The following is a 19,513-nucleotide window of genomic DNA, read 5'->3' as shown; positions in this document are numbered from 1 at the left end:
TTTTTTCGAAATATTTTTATGGCTACATTTAATTTTCCTTTTATTTATTTTTGCATAATTTTGCATCTATTTTGTTTGAGCCGCAACGATGCTCGAAAACTGACCGGAAATTCCGGTATCCACGTACTGGTTCCTCCGCTGTTGTTCTTTTTGCATCTTGATGCATGGTTGCCTAGTAAATTGTGCGTCTTAATTAATCGGCCCCGCAAGACGTCCTCAGAAGTCCGTGCTTTTGGACCCGGCGAAGATTTTTTACAATCGTTTGCTTAGCTTAGAAGATTGACTTTGTGGGGGGAAAATTCACTAAATATCATGACATCAATCTATCATACTCTGACTTACCAATGCTAGTTTTCTGTGGAATCATGTCAGGATCACGTAAAGGAACGTCGAGACCCAAGTCGATTTCGCGGGTAAACAGAAACTGTCGGCCTACTACACGACCGCTGCCAGGAACTGGTAGAGGAAAATGTTTCCTAATCGCCGTAGAGCGCTTGCGCTTTGCCACCGACGTCGGGAAATGCCGGCTGATCCCCAGAAACAGCATTACGATCGCTGCAGGGATTACGTACTGGCCTCCCACTTACGATTTTATTTTATTTTTGCTGATGAACACGGATGAACACTATCAATCATAAAAATATAGTTTAATGTACTATATTTATAGTTTAATACCTAGATCAATCAAACATTGTAGTTGAATCTATCATATTAACGGTTGAATCAATAATACCGCTTCAGTTGAATCTATCATATTTATAGTTAAATGTTAGAGGTCAACCAGAAATGTATAGTTGAATCAATTATATTTATAGTTGAATAACTAAAGTCAATCATACAATTGTAGTTCAATTTATAATATTTACAGTTGAATCAATTATACCACTGTAATGAATCTATCGTATTTATCGTATTTAATTAAATGTGAGACGTCAGCCAGGAATGTATAGTTGAATATTATATTTATAGTTGAACGTCTAAAATCAATCATATAAATGTAGTTGAATCTATCATATTTACAATTGAATCATTACATTGGGTTCTATTATATTCATAGTTGATTGCGTAAAGACAATCATCAGTTTGTAGTTGAGTTTATTATATTTATAGTTAGATGCAAAAAAATCAACTACGCTTAGATGATTGGTACCACCAGCTGAAATAATAAGAACAACTGTAGTTTTCTCTCTCCGTGAACTTGTTGAACAAATTTCCTAAAATCCACTTGGTCCAATTTCTCGAACATTCCACATTCTCCAGATCACGCTCCACTTGGTCTAACCACCTCGCTCGTTGCGTTCCTGCTCGTCTTGTTCCTACCGAATTCGTAGCAAACACCTGTTTTGCAGGACAGTCGTCCGGCATTCTTGCAACATGTCCTGTCCAGCGTTTTAGGCCTGTCTTCACCAATTTCTGGATACTGCTTTCGCCGTGGAGTCACGCGAACTCGTGGTTCATCCTCCGCCTCCACAGTCAAACATCATGCAGGTAGACCATCAACTTGTCGAAGCCCCCTGCGTGATTCGAATGAACTCAACAATTCCCCTGAAATCCGCGCACCAGTCTTGAAAAATTTCGACAGAACACAGTGAAATTAAACCAAGTTTTCTCCAGTTGAAATAAATACAAACGACTACTAGTTTTTTCCCTTCTCAGTTTACCTTCAATGATTTGACAATGGTTCACTTTCATCTTTGTTTTTATATTTTCATCATCGTTTTCATTTCCGTTGAATGTACACCGAAAGAGTTCACTCAAAGCTGTCAGTTTCTTGAATGAACTCAGTGAAGAACTCAGTGAAGAGTCAGTGAAAATTTGTACCGTCTCGATTCTTTCCAGAGTCTAAAGCTGAAATAAGACGGCAAAAAAACCTACAGCAAACAATAATCCCTTGTTAACTCGCTATCTCACTCACTTTGTGAAATAAGAAAATAAATTTCTGAGCGAAATTTGCGCAAATAAACTTCAAGCACTTAAGCGCCAACAACTCAAGGAGTTGATGTGCTGAAGTCGCTTTAAACCCGAACTTTCTTCCCAGGGGTGGGCTTCCAACGAAAGTACATAAAATGGGGTTGGCGAAATGAGGAAAGTAGCGCCGTAACACGAACTTAGACTCTGTGGTATCATCCGTAGAACTCCGCTGCATAAAATGTGCAAACACACTGCTTAAAGTTTGTAACACCCTGAGTATCTAAAATGGTCAACTTATCGATAGAATCGTCCTTCCACTTGCGCACTAAGCCACCGCCGGATAACTTCCACAGTTCGGGGTTGGACTGCAATCGGTCCAGGGTCGACTTCCGGGTACACCACAGAGCAAAACTACTAGCTCGTACTAAAATGACCGAAAATATGAATAATCGAAGATCGTAATGATAACCGCCTTTTAAAAATCACAATCCGGGACTTTACCAAACTTACTTCTTAAAAATGCCAACCGAACGACCCCAATCTAAAATGGCTAAGGCCCCAGTTTTTCTTCTCAACATCCCAAGAAAACTCCATTTTCACCACCAGTTAGGAAAGTCACCATTGGCAACTCATGACGACTGTCAGAATAACGATAAGCTATTCTGTGGTACTCCGGGTGGATTTTTCCATTTTACCGTCGTTTTCCAGTTCACTCACCCAAGGATCAACTCCCAGTGAGTCTAACTTGATACATGAACAAATTATGTATTGGAGATCTACGAATATTACCACATTGCCTACTACGGACCGTTACAAATTTCAAATCGAGAATATCAACTGTCAGAAAATTGATTGAAAATTTTCATCAAACGTTGCTGGCTCGAAGTATCGGTCAAGGGTAAAACTTAGTGCAGGTGCTAAGTGCACGTAACGAGCGCCGAGACACGTTGTGATGGAATTTGGCCAGGAACCCCTTCTCATTCGAACACGTTGAAAATCAAACAAACGAACCAGGCAATAAATTTATCAAAACATTTTATAGTTCTTGTATTAAAATGTTTTTAAAATTCAATATAGGTTTGTGAAACAGAAGCGGTATTCAACGAGATACCGGAAAAAGGCAAATTAGTTTTGTAGCGCCCAGAGAATATCCTGAAAAGAATTCCTTCAACACGTTGGTCCAGATCAAGAATTTAATAGAACGATTGTACCGGCATCCCGTCAGATTTTAAATTTAGTGGACATTTTCTATTCCGGTTATAAAAAACATCTTGCAGGGATAGTTGAATAGAAAAGAATATATTGATTTTGATAAGTAAAATCGAATTTATTATAAGCTTAATGTTTTCTAATAATTAAAAAAAAAAGTTTCAACACAAAAATTAACTTTTTTTTTGTAGAGAAAATGAATCCAACTTAGATGAAATTTTAGGGACTAGATAAGAGAAAATCGATGTTGAAAAACATGCGAAAAAAATTCGCCTTGTCTCCCGGTGAGACTTGAACCCACATCTTGCGCCTCTCTGAAATGAATAGAAATAGACCAAGAAAAATGATTATGATCACATGGGAGAACTATTCCCTTCATTCCGATAGACATCGACACTCAACCAGTATAATATTCATACGCCAGGTTGGTCTCCTGTAGTAGAATGTTAATACATGGGCCCCGAAGAGGCGCAAGATGTGGGTTCAAGTCTCACCGGGAGACAACGCGAATTTTTTTCGCATGTTTTTCAACATCGATTTTCTCTTATCTAGTCCATAAAATTTCATCTAAGTTGGATTCATTTTCTCTACAAAAAAAAAAAAAAAAGTTTCGCTGACTGAATGTTTGAGTCAACACCCATCTCTGGGTCGCAGTTTAAAAAAAAAAAACAAAAAAACAAAAAAAAACAAAAAAAACAAAAAAAAAACAAAAATGAACTTTAACCTTTGTTCTTGCAAAATGGAATTCAAAGCTGATATTTATCAATAAATAATTAAATTAGGATGATAACATCATCAACAGGTTTATGATTTAAAGAAACAGCAAAACAATAATTGTACGAATATAACACTATCTTTTAAGATAATTTTTAAAAAATTGTTCCGTTGGTCTTATAGCTCTTTTAAACGGGATGTTTATTTGCAATTGCTTGTAATTCGGTTTCCTCATCCTAAGGAAATTTCTTTCCCAATATCGATGAAAACAGAACAAACGGTGCCTGTAATCGTGGCTGCTGAGTTTTTTTTTTGTATGTCAACAATTTCAGCTAGATGACATTCAAAGGAATGATTATTTTCTTCTTTCACTTTCACTCAGATAACCTTGAAAATGATAAAATCTGATGTTCATTTTCAGTGAGGGCAGTTAACGAATGAGTGTGAAAAGAACTGAAAAACAAAATTTCGAACGTGATGGGTTGTGGATTTCATGAACGCACCTCTTGTTTGTTTATCAAAAACCCCGAAAAATATCTGGGTGACTGAGATGTTTTCTCAATGTTTGGAGCTATCAGCTTAATGAAAATGAAATTTTTCCAGACTGCCGCGCACAGCACTGCGTTCCATCCATCGACACCTTGACCAGTCTGGTCACCTTCCCGGAGAAGCCGTTCTCGTCCATGACTTTCCATAGCTCGTTGTGGCATCCCGAATTGAGTAACGTCTTACTTGAGTCGGGTTCATCCAAGGTAGTGTGTAATAGAAAAGGTTTGGGCGTAAGTTGCATTTTAGAAAGTGAGAATTTGAAATCAGTTTATAAGTAATATTACAAAGTACCGAATATTTCACTCGTCACGGTCGATCTTGTCATATGCGGCTTTGAAGTCGATGAATAAAGGGCGAAAACGAAATTAAAGCGATACATTCAACAGGTATTTTTTTATCATTGGATAAAAATTAATCAAATTTTGCACACTTTCTCATTAATGTGTATTGTTTACATGCTGTCAAATTCGAAGTCGTGTTTATCGATTCAACGAAAATGGAGGTGAACCAACGCGAGTCGAGAGAACAAGTTCTTTCCAACCACCTGGATTTTCCTGACCTGTCGCCCTGGCAGTTGGGAAAAATGTTGAAGATTTACCAGAAAACCGGGATAGGAGAACAAAAGACGAAGGAAATGGTGAAGCGAATGATTAAAGCAAAGCCCAACGTCTCAATCCGTGATTTGGTTAACAGATCGGCGGGTCGGAAAGCTACGTCCAGGATGCAAAGAAAAGAGCTTGACTGCATACATACAAGGTACAGAACTTTCCAAATCGCGATGAGCGGCAATAATCGACGGCTAAAACTCGGGCACCGAAGCTCTACGAGAAGATGCTGACAAAATATGGCTGCTGTGTGATGGACGAAAAAACGTGTATTTAAAAGTCGATTTTAAGCAAATTACGGGGTTGGAGTTTTTCATCAATATTTCGTTTCGCATGCCATCTACTCTTGCGGACTGAGGAGTGAGCCTTTCTGAAAGTGTCCTGGAGTGGTATGAGGCCAATTCTGTCCATTTGGTTCCAAAGTACATGAACCCGCCAAAATGTCCGGAGCTGCCCGCGGTGGAGCAGTAACGGGAACTTTGGAAGAGCAAGAAGACAGTCAAAGACGAGATGGACATGTTGAGAAAGTGGAAAATGGAACACTAAGAAACTGGTACCGGACGACACATTTTCGGTTTCGCAATAATTTCATGTTCGCCCTTTATATCCAAATTATAAATCAATCAGATAGGATTTAGACCACAAAAAATGCCAAAATATTAGTCATGCATGCAAGCTAACGCGCAATGTTTGTTTGAAACATCCCTAGTATGCAATACTCCTGCCTTGTACTCAAACTTTTGTGCATTGTGTCCAACTCTAACTATCCTTGAAAAGTTTGAGGCTCAGCCAGGAGACTCGAATCTCGACCTTCAGGTTGAGAGGCACGCACGCTACCATAGAACCATGCCTGATGCATCGGAATGAGAGCTTCAATATACAAATAAAAGTTTTCGAAGCAGGAAAATCGAGGCAGAAAAACCAACTGATTGTATCAAAGAAGATATGACCATTTTTTCCGAAACAACCAAAACGAAGATTTTGATATCTATGCTTTATTTGAATCTTAGGTCTTAAGGTCTTAATGTTCCCGCGCCGATCCTCCGGTGCATAGGGCCGTGGTAAAAGACCTCCACTGTTGACGATCCGGAGCCAGCGTCTTCACTTGGTCCCAGTCAAGATTCTCGTCGACAGTTCGTATTTTGTTGGCTAGGCTTCTCCGCCACGAGTTTCTGGGTCTGCCTCTTCCTCGATCCTTCTGGATTCCATTCTAGCGCCTCTCTGCAAATTTCGTTATCATCTCTTCGCAGCGTGTGCCCAATCCATCTCCACTTACGTTCCCGAATCTCGATTATTTGAATACAATAATAATTTCTCGTAGAGATGGGTTGAGTTACAATTTTGATAGGCTTTCCTGATCAGGTTACGTAGGTACAGACTCTGCACGCAAGCTTCAATACAAATATAGATGGCAAAGGGATTGACGTTATTACTGTCTCGAGAGATAATAGGAGAGAATTTAAGATTTACGTCGTAAAGAGCGTATATAAATTGCTTAAGACCCGCCGAAAAGTTAATTAGACCGGAAGAAATCTGAAATCCTAAGTCCCAGCTGTTGAACGAAATTTAAGGGATAACATCTTTTAAGTTCTATCGACCCAAAGTACCGAATAACTGAGTACAAGTCTTGTATTTTCCATTCTTAATTTTTCCGCTATTTTCTATCCTTTACACTTTGAAGATCGATGAAGCAACTACCATCAGCAAACTTGTTGCCAGTACTGCAAACAAATTACTACTTCCGGCTCCCAGGAGTCCTGTAGCCCCACATTTGGTAGGTGCCGGAGTTGTGGTGGTCGTATTGTACGGGGTGATCTCCGTAGACGGACGGTTATTGCAGCCATTGAACTTACAAACTTCACAGAGCTGCGATCCGGCACATTCCACGTCTCGTGATTGGGTCGAACACTTACGCACCGTGTCTCCGTTGGCCGCAACAATCGTATAACACTGGTTCTGAGAGTTAAACGTTGAGCACTCATTAAGTGTTTTCCCGATCTGAGACCCTTTACAGGTCTGGTCTTGGGTCGAAACACATTGGTAGCATTGGAGTTTTTGTTCCGGGTTGACCGGGTACTCCAGATTGTTGCAGGTTCCGGTTGGTGACGAACAAACCAGACAATCTACACCAGACAGACAGCGTACCCTATCATTGGAAACAAGATCGGCGAGGCAACCACGTTCTATCGCACCACTAGACGTGAACCTTGAGTAGCATTTTGTGTTTAGGGGATCTGCACACGGCTCAGCTTCGAAGCTGGAAGCTTTATGCTGGCAGTCCGGGTCAGAAATACTGCTACAATGGACGCAAGCTGCTCGCGGAATATACTTAGAAGGTGCGTTACACTGCGATTCGCTACAGGTCTTGCAGCTAGCAGGATTATTATTACAGGCGGCAGCTTGTTGGGTACTAAGTGAACTTTTGCAACCCATGCTTACGAGTAGATCTTGGCTGTCCATCAGTACTACGCAGCTATCGTTTTCCACGTAGCTGGGGCAGTATTGCAGGCTGATGGTCTGCTGGCTGAAGCAGTTCCCTCCGAGACAAGTGTAGCACGCCAACCGGGATTGCGGAACAATGCCCGTGTTGCAACGGTTTCCTGTACAGGTTACACAGTTGCTGTTGGAGCCAGTGCAAATTTGCTTTTCAGCCTCAGACAAGGAGCTTTGGCATCCTCGACGAATGTACTGGGCTCCAGCGGCGTTCGTTCCCATGACCGTAGCACAGGATGAAGAACACGTTTCGATGGTTCCAATTGACAACGGAGAAGCTAGACATTGAGTCGAGTCTGCTGAATTGCATGTTCTGTATGGGTGGATGAGAGGTTGAATGAATGTGGAAATATAATAATAAACAATCATCCCTACTTACAAACATTCGATGTAGTTGAAGTTAATATCCTGTTGGTTACAGTTGTCCCCGGAACAAAATGAACACTTGTTGCTATTAGCTGCGCAATAGGATACTTCATCCGCTGTCATACCGGCTTTGCATTTCTTGGTTATGACAGCTGTAAAAAAATTGAAATACTTGATCAATTTGGAAAACCTACTGTAGCAAATCGCTTACAATTTTGTGAGATTTGTGCACAGCTATCGGTAGGATTTCCGCAGTAAGCGTTGGCCGTGCTACCAATAACGCACTTTATCCTGGCAGCTGGATACAGTCCACTGTTGCATGCGGCACCGTTTGTAATTTTACAGGTTTCGCAGTTCTCCCCCGGCTTACAAAGCAAATCATCGGTGGGTGATCCTAGACAGCCTCTTTCTGTCACCATGCCAAGCTGAAAAGAGTTTTTGAATCCGTTAGGAAAAGTTTACTTGAGAATCTTAGCGATTGCCGTTTGGTTAAGGAATAGCGCCGGATGGTTTCTAAGGCGTTATGCAAGCATATGTCTCTCCATAGTGTTTATTCGCGATTTTATATCTTACCACCCTAGTGTAGCACTGAGCATCCTCCGTCACTTCCGTTGTCGGAGCAGGGCATGCTATTGAACTTATGCCGGTACCGGTGATACAATTGGTGTTTAAAACTGAAGAACAGTAGAAGCATTGGTGATTCTTGCTGCTGATCAAATTGCATTCATCGGTTGAGCATACGATACAGCTGTCATCGGTATCATCCTGGCAGGCATTCTTTATCACTTCATCGGTGATTGAGGAAACGCACCCTCGCTGAACAGCATTGTCTGTAAATGAAATCAAATTTACAGTGGCTACAGAAAAAGAACCCCCAAAATATGAACTGACATTCCTCGAAAACAACGTAACAGTCATCGTCACTGTTGGCACAGGTTTCTAGGGTAACCGATGCTCTCAGACAGTTCGTTCCCATGCAGGAATGACACATCCGCTCTCCGGCCGCTTTGAGCGTACTCAGGTCTTTAGTGTTACACTCTTGTCCAATGCAAAATGCACAGCTAGCGGATTGTGACGAACACAGTTGTTGATCGGAAGTGGACATTGCCATCTGACAATTTTTATAGTAGATTCCTGAAAACCCAAAAGTAGAGAAATAGAAATAAACAAAGGCTCTTGTTTGTTAAGATCTTACCATCGGTTCTCCTTAGCACAACACAGCCATCGTCGGGATAGTCGCAATAGGAATTGGAATCGATCGTGGTAACGGTGTCGCAACTCGATCCTACACATTTAACGCACTTTTGCCGGGTAATCGGAACTATTCCGGTGTTGCATCCTTCGCCTGTGCAGGTTTCCGAATAATCCGCATAGTTGGCGGCATCTAACTCACTGTTCGAAACGACGCAGCCACGCTCTGTTACGCCGCCTATCTAAAAACAAACGGAAATTAGGTAAATTTTACGGCTCTGATTTCCGAGCAACACTTAATGATAAAAACACCATTTAAAAAAAAAATCAGAATTCAAATGTGGAGAATTAGAATTCAAGTATGGAATGATTTTTTTTTCAATTTTTGTTCTTGTCAGTTACACATATTTTTATTTGAAAAGCTTTGTTATTTACTTTGTTTGGATCCTTATTGAATTTTTCTGTGGAGATGAAATTTCTTGAACAAGAACCTTTTTGGATTCATCAGTGGAATTTTTTCGACTAAATGGTCGCGATTCGACCAGACCGAACTGAACGCCATAAACTTGATTTCGAGAAAATCGAGTTCGAAGTTCACAGCCCTACCAATTGATACCATTTCATCAGATATCTTATTTAATCATTTTACCATCACATTTAGACTCTTATAAAGCCATCGAGGTTATACTGGTCGATTTCTGATTACACATCAAGCAGAAAACATAACTTTAATAGCATTATGTTTGCACCCAGTTCACTCTGGTCGAACAAAAATGTTTAAAAAATTGTCATGCACTATCATTTGACTGGGCAATTTGTTCTAAACGTAGGAGCCTACTTATAGGCGGTTTACAAGCAGCACCCAACGAGTATGGCTGATGCTTGAAAAATGTTTTTTTTCGTTGAGCCAGAGTGAACCGCGCCATACAAATTTCGGACTTTTGAAAAGCGGAATATCTGTGATTTCAACTTACCGGTTGCGTTCTGAACGACAGTAAGCAATAAAATAAAGCATCTTTTATCGTTAAAAAATCCTAACATTCCCTTGAGTAAATTGGAAAACAAAATTCAAGGGATTCGGTTCAGTCTGGCTGAACGAGATTTTAATAAATGTTAACAATCCGCAACATGAAGTTTTTAGCTACGGGAACGTTTCTTACCATTTAATTTATTAGATATTAGTTCCTGACAAACCGAAGAACTGTTTTGAAAAGAAAAAAACCAACAAACATAAGCTTATTTCTCACAAAATCAGTTTCATGACCCAAACATGCTTTTCATCTTCACCTCAAAGCTGGCTCTCAGTTCACTTTGGCACAACGCATTTTTGCCATTTCGACTATCTGCAACATTGAAATTTTCTAATAAAATCAGTAAAAATAGTAAAAATGTTCTGATTTTCATTGGATAGGTAGTTTATCATGTTTCGCATCCGTTGCAATAGATAACTCAATTTTTTTCAAATTGGCGTTCAGTTCGGTCTGGTCGAATTGCGACCAAATAATCGTTAGGAAGAAGTAAGCCATGACTTTTAGGTGACGCGTGCGTTTTTTTTTCGTCCATAAAAATTTTAAATGAAATTAAAGTCAAACAATAAATTTTGTAACTAAACATTGGAAAAGTTGAATGACCGGCGAAAGTTCCGGGAGTGGTTTGTGCTATGTTTGAGAATGTTGAAACCTGTTTGAGTGAGTGCAGAAGGAATCTAAACGACAGCCAGTCCGGACTAGAGGAAATGGTCTCTAGTCGAAAACAACGAAAATTTGTTTGGTGAGATCCAACCTTTTCCAATAATTTAAACGTTTATATTGTATTTTTTCCTTATTTCACATGTAAGATATTCTAATAAGTTCACAGTAGCAATTTTCAAATTATGTTATAGGTTTATTAGTAATCTAAATGAAGCATTTGCAATGCATGTTTTATGCAACAGAAGACACAAAGTCCACAGAGACGCAAGTCCTTTAATTTTACAGGATGGTTACATGTTTTGGATATGTTGGTAAAATTAGAAGAAGAAGAAGAAGAAGTATCATTGAACAATCAATATATTTTGGCTCCAGAGATAAGCTCAATAGGAATAAACACGATGGAAAAATAGTTTAAGTTTTAAGTTAGAAAAATGACCACGCATGATAGTCGATATAAACCATCGAAAAACTGCCCTAAACAAAAGTTCCAAGCCTTATAATTTCAGTACTCAGAACTAAGATTCAGAATCAAAAATGAAAATAAAAAAAACTAAAAATAAAGATCAAAGAATTCGGAATTGGTACAAGATACAACATTCAGAGCCAGAACGTTGAACCAAGAGCTAAGGATTAAAAACTAAGATCTCATAATTCAGAACTCAATATTCAGATATTTAAAACCAAATTATTTAAAACTCAGGTTTCAGAAGTTAGAATCCAATAATCAGACATCATAATGCTGAATTCAGAATTCAGAAACAAGAAATCAAAATTCAAAAATTAATATGAAGATTCAAGATTTTAGAAGTTAACTCAAAGCTCAAATCCAAAGTTCAAAACTCAGCATTTGGAACTCAAAATTGAAAATTCAGGTCTCAACTTTCAGAATTCAGAAATTCATAACTATCAGAAATCAGAAAAGGGGTAGGCTTAAGACCGCCACGTTGAAAATTCAGATCTCAAAAGAGTTCAGAACTTAGAACTCAAAATTCAAAACTCAAATTTCGAAGCTTTAAATTTAAAAACTAAGACGCAGAATTCAAATATCAGAATAAAACTGTCAGGACTCAGAATTCAAAACATAAATTAAAAATTCAGAACTCAGAGCCTTGAACTCAGAATGCAGACTCAGATTTCAAAACACAGAATTCAAAACTTGTGATTCAGAACTCAGAATCTAGAAACAAGATTTCCAGATTTGCGGAATTCTGAGCCCAGAGTTCAAAACAAAAATTATACATTCAAATTATACATTGAAAATTCAGATCTCAAAAGAGTTCAGAACTTAGAACTCAAAATTCAAAACTCAAATTTTGAAGCTTTAAATTCAAAAATTTAGACGCAGAATCTAAATATCAGAATAAAATTGTCAGGACTCAGAATTCAAAACATATATTAAAAATTCAGAACTCAGAGTTTTGAACTCAGAATGCTGAACTCAGAGTTCTGCATACAGAATTCAAAACCTGTGAATCAGAACTCAGAATCTAGAAACCAGATTTCCAGATTTGCAGAATTCTGAGCCCAGAGTTCAAAACAAGAATTATACATACTCATTGCAGAATTGAGTTCTGCGAAATCAGTTCTCATGATTCAGAAAATTAACTCAAAAGCAAAAATGGAGCAGAAATGGAAACTGAAATTAAAATCCAGAAGTTTGAACACATATTAAAAAACTCAAAGATGAGAAATCAGATTAAAGTACTATGAATTTTTAATACAGAATGCAGAGTTAAAAATTCAGTGCTTTTAATTAGGAACTAAAAATTAAACTATGCAGAGCAGAACTTAATATGTAGTTTTACTCTGAGAAATCAGAACTTGATGTTCAGAACATAGAATTTGGTGCTCATTGTTCAGAATTCAGAACTCGGAACTCAGAATTTGGAGTCAGAATTCAGAATTCAGAGCTTGAAATTCAGATTTCAAATCAATCCACAATTCAAAACTTAGAATTTGGAACAATGAAATTAAATCTGAAATCAAAAAGCATTTAAATCATTCCCGAGAACTCAGAATTCAGAACATAAGGACACTAAGGATTGAATTCAGAATTAAGGACTAATGATTCAGAGCTCAGATTCATTATCCAGAACCCGGAAATTAGAACTGTTAATGTAAACCTACTGTTTCATAGATCAGAGTTATTTTTTCAAAACTAATAATGCGGAGCACAGAACTGAAAAATCAAATCACGGGATTCAGAAATTAAAGTTTAGAAATTTAGACCTACGATTCAGAATTTTAGGACTCAGGATTTGGAATTCAAAACTTTGGATTTCGAACCGAAATCTTAGATCTCAGAATTCAGAAATCAAAAATCGAGATAAAATCAAAAATCAAGATAAAACATTGAAATCAGAATCAAAATTCAAATTAAGAATTTTAATGAAGAATTTGAATGTTTCGGTATTTTTGTTCAGATTTTTGTTTATTTATAATTTTTTTTTTTTTTTTTTCATTAGTTATTTTTTTTATTTTTGCAATTATTGTGGCATTAAATTTGCCATGGTCATTATCGACAGATTTGTCATTTTAGTCATTTTTGTAATTTTTGTAATTTTTGTAATTTTTGTAATTTTTGTAATTTTTAATTTTTTGTAATTTTTGTAATTTTTGTAATTTTTGTAATTTTTTTAATTTTTGTAATTTTTGTAATTTTTGTAATTTTTGTAATTTTTGTAATTTTTGTAATTTTTGTAATTTTTGTAATTTTTGTAATTTTTGTAATTTTTGTAATTTTTGTAATTTTTGTAATTTTTGTAATTTTTGTAATTTTTGTAATTTTTGTAATTTTTGTAATTTTTGTCATTTTTGTCATTTTTGTCATTTTTGTCATTTTTGTCATTTTTGTCATTTTTGTCATTTTTGTCATTTTTGTCATTTTTGTCATTTTTGTCATTTTTGTCATTTTTGTCATTTTTGTCATTTTTGTCATTTTTGTCATTTTTGTCATTTTTGTCATTTTTGTCATTTTTGTCATTTTTGTCATTTTTGTCATTTTTGTCATTTTTGTCATTTTTGTCATTTTTGTCATTTTTGTCATTTTTGTCATTTTTGTCATTTTTGTCATTTTTGTCATTTTTGTCATTTTTGTCATTTTTGTCATTTTTGTCATTTTTGTCATTTTTGTCATTTTTGTCATTTTTGTCATTTTTGTCATTTTTGTCATTTTTGTCATTTTTGTCATTTTTGTCATTTTTGTCATTTTTGTCATTTTTGTCATTTTTGTCATTTTTGTCATTTTTGTCATTTTTGTCATTTTTGTCATTTTTGTCATTTTTGTCATTTTTGTCATTTTTGTCATTTTTGTCATTTTTGTCATTTTTGTCATTTTTGTCATTTTTGTCATTTTTGTCATTTTTGTCATTTTTGTCATTTTTGTCATTTTTGTCATTTTTGTCATTTTTGTCATTTTTGTCATTTTTGTCATTTTTGTCATTTTTGTCATTTTTGTCATTTTTGTCATTTTTGTCATTTTTGTCATTTTTGTCATTTTTGTCATTTTTGTCATTTTTGTCATTTTTGTCATTTTTGTCATTTTTGTCATTTTTGTCATTTTTGTCATTTTTGTCATTTTTGTCATTTTTGTCATTTTTGTCATTTTTGTCATTTTTGTCATTTTTGTCATTTTTGTCATTTTTGTCATTTTTGTCATTTTTGTCATTTTTGTCATTTTTGTCATTTTTGTCATTTTTGTCATTTTTGTCATTTTTGTCATTTTTGTCATTTTTGTCATTTTTGTCATTTTTGTCATTTTTGTCATTTTTGTCATTTTTGTCATTTTTGTCATTTTTGTCATTTTTGTCATTTTTGTCATTTTTGTCATTTTTGTCATTTTTGTCATTTTTGTCATTTTTGTCATTTTTGTCATTTTTGTCATTTTTGTCATTTTTGTCATTTTTGTCATTTTTGTCATTTTTGTCATTTTTGTCATTTTTGTCATTTTTGTCATTTTTGTCATTTTTGTCATTTTTGTCATTTTTGTCATTTTTGTCATTTTTGTCATTTTTGTCATTTTTGTCATTTTTGTCATTTTTGTCATTTTTGTCATTTTTGTCATTTTTGTCATTTTTGTCATTTTTGTCATTTTTGTCATTTTTGTCATTTTTGTCATTTTTGTCATTTTTGTCATTTTTGTCATTTTTGTCATTTTTGTCATTTTTGTCATTTTTGTCATTTTTGTCATTTTTGTCATTTTTGTCATTTTTGTCATTTTTGTCATTTTTGTCATTTTTGTCATTTTTGTCATTTTTGTCATTTTTGTCATTTTTGTCATTTTTGTCATTTTTGTCATTTTTGTCATTTTTGTCATTTTTGTCATTTTTGTCATTTTTGTCATTTTTGTCATTTTTGTCATTTTTGTCATTTTTGTCATTTTTGTCATTTTTGTCATTTTTGTCATTTTTGTCATTTTTGTCATTTTTGTCATTTTTGTCATTTTTGTCATTTTTGTCATTTTTGTCATTTTTGTCATTTTTGTCATTTTTGTCATTTTTGTCATTTTTGTCATTTTTGTCATTTTTGTCATTTTTGTCATTTTTGTCATTTTTGTCATTTTTGTCATTTTTGTCATTTTTGTCATTTTTGTCATTTTTGTCATTTTTGTCATTTTTGTCATTTTTGTCATTTTTGTCATTTTTGTCATTTTTGTCATTTTTGTCATTTTTGTCATTTTTGTCATTTTTGTCATTTTTGTCATTTTTGTCATTTTTGTCATTTTTGTCATTTTTGTCATTTTTGTCATTTTTGTCATTTTTGTCATTTTTGTCATTTTTGTCATTTTTGTCATTTTTGTCATTTTTGTCATTTTTGTCATTTTTGTCATTTTTGTCATTTTTGTCATTTTTGTCATTTTTGTCATTTTTGTCATTTTTGTCATTTTTGTCATTTTTGTCATTTTTGTCATTTTTGTCATTTTTGTCATTTTTGTCATTTTTGTCATTTTTGTCATTTTTGTCATTTTTGTCATTTTTGTCATTTTTGTCATTTTTGTCATTTTTGTCATTTTTGTCATTTTTGTCATTTTTGTCATTTTTGTCATTTTTGTCATTTTTGTCATTTTTGTCATTTTTGTCATTTTTGTCATTTTTGTCATTTTTGTCATTTTTGTCATTTTTGTCATTTTTGTCATTTTTGTCATTTTTGTCATTTTTGTCATTTTTGTCATTTTTGTCATTTTTGTCATTTTTGTCATTTTTGTCATTTTTGTCATTTTTGTCATTTTTGTCATTTTTGTCATTTTTGTCATTTTTGTCATTTTTGTCATTTTTGTCATTTTTGTCATTTTTGTCATTTTTGTCATTTTTGTCATTTTTGTCATTTTTGTCATTTTTGTCATTTTTGTCATTTTTGTCATTTTTGTCATTTTTGTCATTTTTGTCATTTTTGTCATTTTTGTCATTTTTGTCATTTTTGTCATTTTTGTCATTTTTGTCATTTTTGTCATTTTTGTCATTTTTGTCATTTTTGTCATTTTTGTCATTTTTGTCATTTTTGTCATTTTTGTCATTTTTGTCATTTTTGTCATTTTTGTCATTTTTGTCATTTTTGTCATTTTTGTCATTTTTGTCATTTTTGTCATTTTTGTCATTTTTGTCATTTTTGTCATTTTTGTCATTTTTGTCATTTTTGTCATTTTTGTCATTTTTGTCATTTTTGTCATTTTTGTCATTTTTGTCATTTTTGTCATTTTTGTCATTTTTGTCATTTTTGTCATTTTTGTCATTTTTGTCATTTTTGTCATTTTTGTCATTTTTGTCATTTTTGTCATTTTTGTCATTTTTGTCATTTTTGTCATTTTTGTCATTTTTGTCATTTTTGTCATTTTTGTCATTTTTGTCATTTTTGTCATTTTTGTCATTTTTGTCATTTTTGTCATTTTTGTCATTTTTGTCATTTTTGTCATTTTTGTCATTTTTGTCATTTTTGTCATTTTTGTCATTTTTGTCATTTTTGTCATTTTTGTCATTTTTGTCATTTTTGTCATTTTTGTCATTTTTGTCATTTTTGTCATTTTTGTCATTTTTGTCATTTTTGTCATTTTTGTCATTTTTGTCATTTTTGTCATTTTTGTCATTTTTGTCATTTTTGTCATTTTTGTCATTTTTGTCATTTTTGTCATTTTTGTCATTTTTGTCATTTTTGTCATTTTTGTCATTTTTGTCATTTTTGTCATTTTTGTCATTTTTGTCATTTTTGTCATTTTTGTCATTTTTGTCATTTTTGTCATTTTTGTCATTTTTGTCATTTTTGTCATTTTTGTCATTTTTGTCATTTTTGTCATTTTTGTCATTTTTGTCATTTTTGTCATTTTTGTCATTTTTGTCATTTTTGTCATTTTTGTCATTTTTGTCATTTTTGTCATTTTTGTCATTTTTGTCATTTTTGTCATTTTCGTCATTTTTGTCATTTTTGTTCTCGAGCAAATTTTGTGAATTATAAATTTGATCTCAAAAACATTTCGTTAAATAGAACTGAAAAAATGAAACTAAAATTTCAATACACATCCCGTCTTTTCATATTCACAAATTATTGCAAATTTGACACACTCCATAAAACATGAGATTGCATTTTATTTTTGGACAATTTACCAAGAAGAACTTAATAATTTTTATCTTGAAATTTTTTCTCATATTCTAAGGGTCGAGTGCGAAAATGAACCAATTGGACCACTCTTCACATCTGAATCTTAAGCTGATTGACAATTTTCGTTTTTTTTAATTTTTTTTCTTCAAACATTTTTCACTACACTGAAACTATAACTTTCGAAAAATTTATATAAGTCAGAGAACATGAAAATATTTCTACAAAGGCAAGTTTTGGTGCGAAATTATTCCTCTAGTATAAGGTAGCAAGATTTTTTCCAGCACGTATCCGGGCCGAACAATCCGGGCCGAAAATCCGGGCAAATTTTTTAAAAAACCTGGTAAAATCCGGGCATTTCATTCCTAAGATAACCATGAAAAATCTGTGCAATATCCGGGCAAATTTTATCAAAACCCAGAAATTACTCAACAAATATCAAGATATTTTTTATTATTATTTTATTTATTTAAAAAGGACCTTTTTTATCATTCTGGTCCAAAAAATCAAAATAAAAATATTGAAAAAAATATTTTTTTCTTCAAATTTCATCAACAGATATTTAATCGTTTGTTAGGCTTCGAATAATATTTTCATGATTATTTTTGCCAAATCTGCTAAACAAAATTTGTTTCGGTTGCTAAATGAAAAAAAATTTCAACTCAATTAATTTTTGTTTTGTTTGATTTGTGCCAAAAAAAAGTGAACAAATCCGGGCAAAATCCAGACATTTTTCAATGAAATCCGGGAAACCAGACCGGGCTGGAATGTTGACAAATTTTGTATCAAATATCCGGGGCAAACCCAGGCAATCTGGCAACCATACTCTAGTAGCATTGAGATTGAGAGCAGTTTTCGGAAACACATCTTGTTATAATCTTAGCCTTAAGAAAAACTCAGAAACTTAGAAATGTTTCTTTCGAAAAAAAATCCCATATAATTACAGGTTTAGGTGAATCGGTCAGGTTCAAATTTGCATTAGATCTCCTAGCAGCTCTATTTAAGAACAGTTTAACCACTGACCACACTGACATGACACTTAGAACAAAAATTCGACCATTTTCTGTCTAATTTTTTGTTGTCAGATTTTGCAGGTTCGCAATACCGACGGCAGATGGCGAACCTGGAAAATTTGACAAAAAATGCCCTGTAGGAAAAATGGTCCTGTTTAGCCCGATTTTATCGTAGAAATTGCGTGTTTTATTTTGGGTGGCATTTTCTAACTGGGATAGCATTTCTTCAAATCGATCGATGCGCACTCTGGAATCGACATTGCGTACTGTTCTAAAAATTATCCAGAAAACGAAATCGAGTGTCCAGTCAGTATGGTCAGTGGTTTTACTGTCCAAGGTGTATTGCGAAATTCGATTGATATATCTCACTTTCATATTCAAAATCTACTCACAACTCGCGTGTAGCACTGGTTTTCTGTAACATCAATCGTGACGGCATCGCATCGTGATGGAGCGATACTTTGCACACTTCCGACACAGTTAGTATCAACCACCGATGAACAACTGACACATGTATGAGTAGGAACACTGAGTCCGTTACATTCATCCGTTTGACACTCCTCACAATCCGCCGTAGTGCATTCCACAGTATCAAGCTTACACCCTCGTTCGGTCACCGTCACTGTTAACGATGAAAAATAGAACCTGGATTAAATTTTGTTCAGAAGAAATCCAAAACTGTTCCAAGTTGTCTTACGCCCTGTGAATTTTGCATAACATCCCGTAACATCAGCAGCACAACTTGCGATATTGAGATAAGTATTTTGATCTACACAACCATTGCCGGTACAACTGTAACAATCTAAGGCGAATCCTGCGGTCCAAAAACTGGCCAGGATCAAAACCACCGGAACTAAACTACTCCCTGTGCCCACCATTTTTTCCCATTCACACTTGCTGTCATGGAAAAGTACACCGTAAAACTAAGTTTCGGAATTATGACCGGTCATTTAATTTATAGTTTTCCACTGTCAAGTGGCTGAGCCAATAGAGCTTTCTTAACCGATTGTTATCGAATCTTACAAAACTTGGTAGGCAGCTGATAACGGCAGGAACTTAATCGACACAAAACGTGATCGATATCTACACAGAGCCGAGTTCATACATGACAGGCACTTGACATTGACACACGTGACTTGAAAAAACAGAAGAAAAATAAGGGTAGATACTAATAAAACTTTCTTTC

At 34.6% G+C, this 19,513-nt stretch overlaps 2 protein-coding genes across 3 annotated transcripts in view; one reads left to right on the top strand and one right to left on the bottom strand.

Moving 5' to 3' along the window:
• LOC129754880 (uncharacterized) overlaps positions 1-19,513 on the top strand; it is a 141,101-nt gene that overhangs the window by 77,056 nt on the left and 44,532 nt on the right. The window lies entirely within an intron of this gene.
• LOC129754881 (G surface protein, allelic form 156-like) lies at positions 6,600-19,239 on the bottom strand. The gene is made up of 8 exons (XM_055751133.1): positions 19,025-19,239; positions 18,720-18,949; positions 9,043-9,280; positions 8,739-8,981; positions 8,421-8,677; positions 8,059-8,272; positions 7,861-7,999; positions 6,600-7,794 (listed from the first exon to the last, which is right to left on the bottom strand). Exons 1-8 carry the CDS (start codon positions 19,203-19,205, stop codon positions 6,657-6,659), a joined length of 2,640 nt encoding a protein of 879 aa, XP_055607108.1. The 5' UTR covers positions 19,206-19,239; the 3' UTR covers positions 6,600-6,656.

Source organism: Uranotaenia lowii, chromosome 3, assembly GCF_029784155.1.
Source record: "Uranotaenia lowii strain MFRU-FL chromosome 3, ASM2978415v1, whole genome shotgun sequence".
NCBI lineage: Eukaryota > Metazoa > Arthropoda > Insecta > Diptera > Culicidae > Uranotaenia > Uranotaenia lowii.
Note: the sequence above shows the minus strand (reverse complement) of the source record. Positions and strands in the feature narration are given on the sequence as shown.

What these genes read in the sequence shown, in the direction of transcription:
- LOC129754881 (XM_055751133.1), bottom strand. Translation starts at nt 19,205, where the DNA reads ATGGTGGGCACAGGGAGTAGTTTAGTTCCGGTGGTTTTGATCCTGGCC. An exon ending in TGTGCTAAGGAGAACCGATG is followed by an intron (nt 8,982 to 9,042) that starts GTAAGATCTTAA and finishes TTGGGTTTTCAG; the next exon opens with GAATCTACTATAAAAATTGT. An exon ending in TTCAACTACATCGAATGTTT is followed by an intron (nt 7,795 to 7,860) that starts GTAAGTAGGGAT and finishes CCACCCATACAG; the next exon opens with AACATGCAATTCAGCAGACT.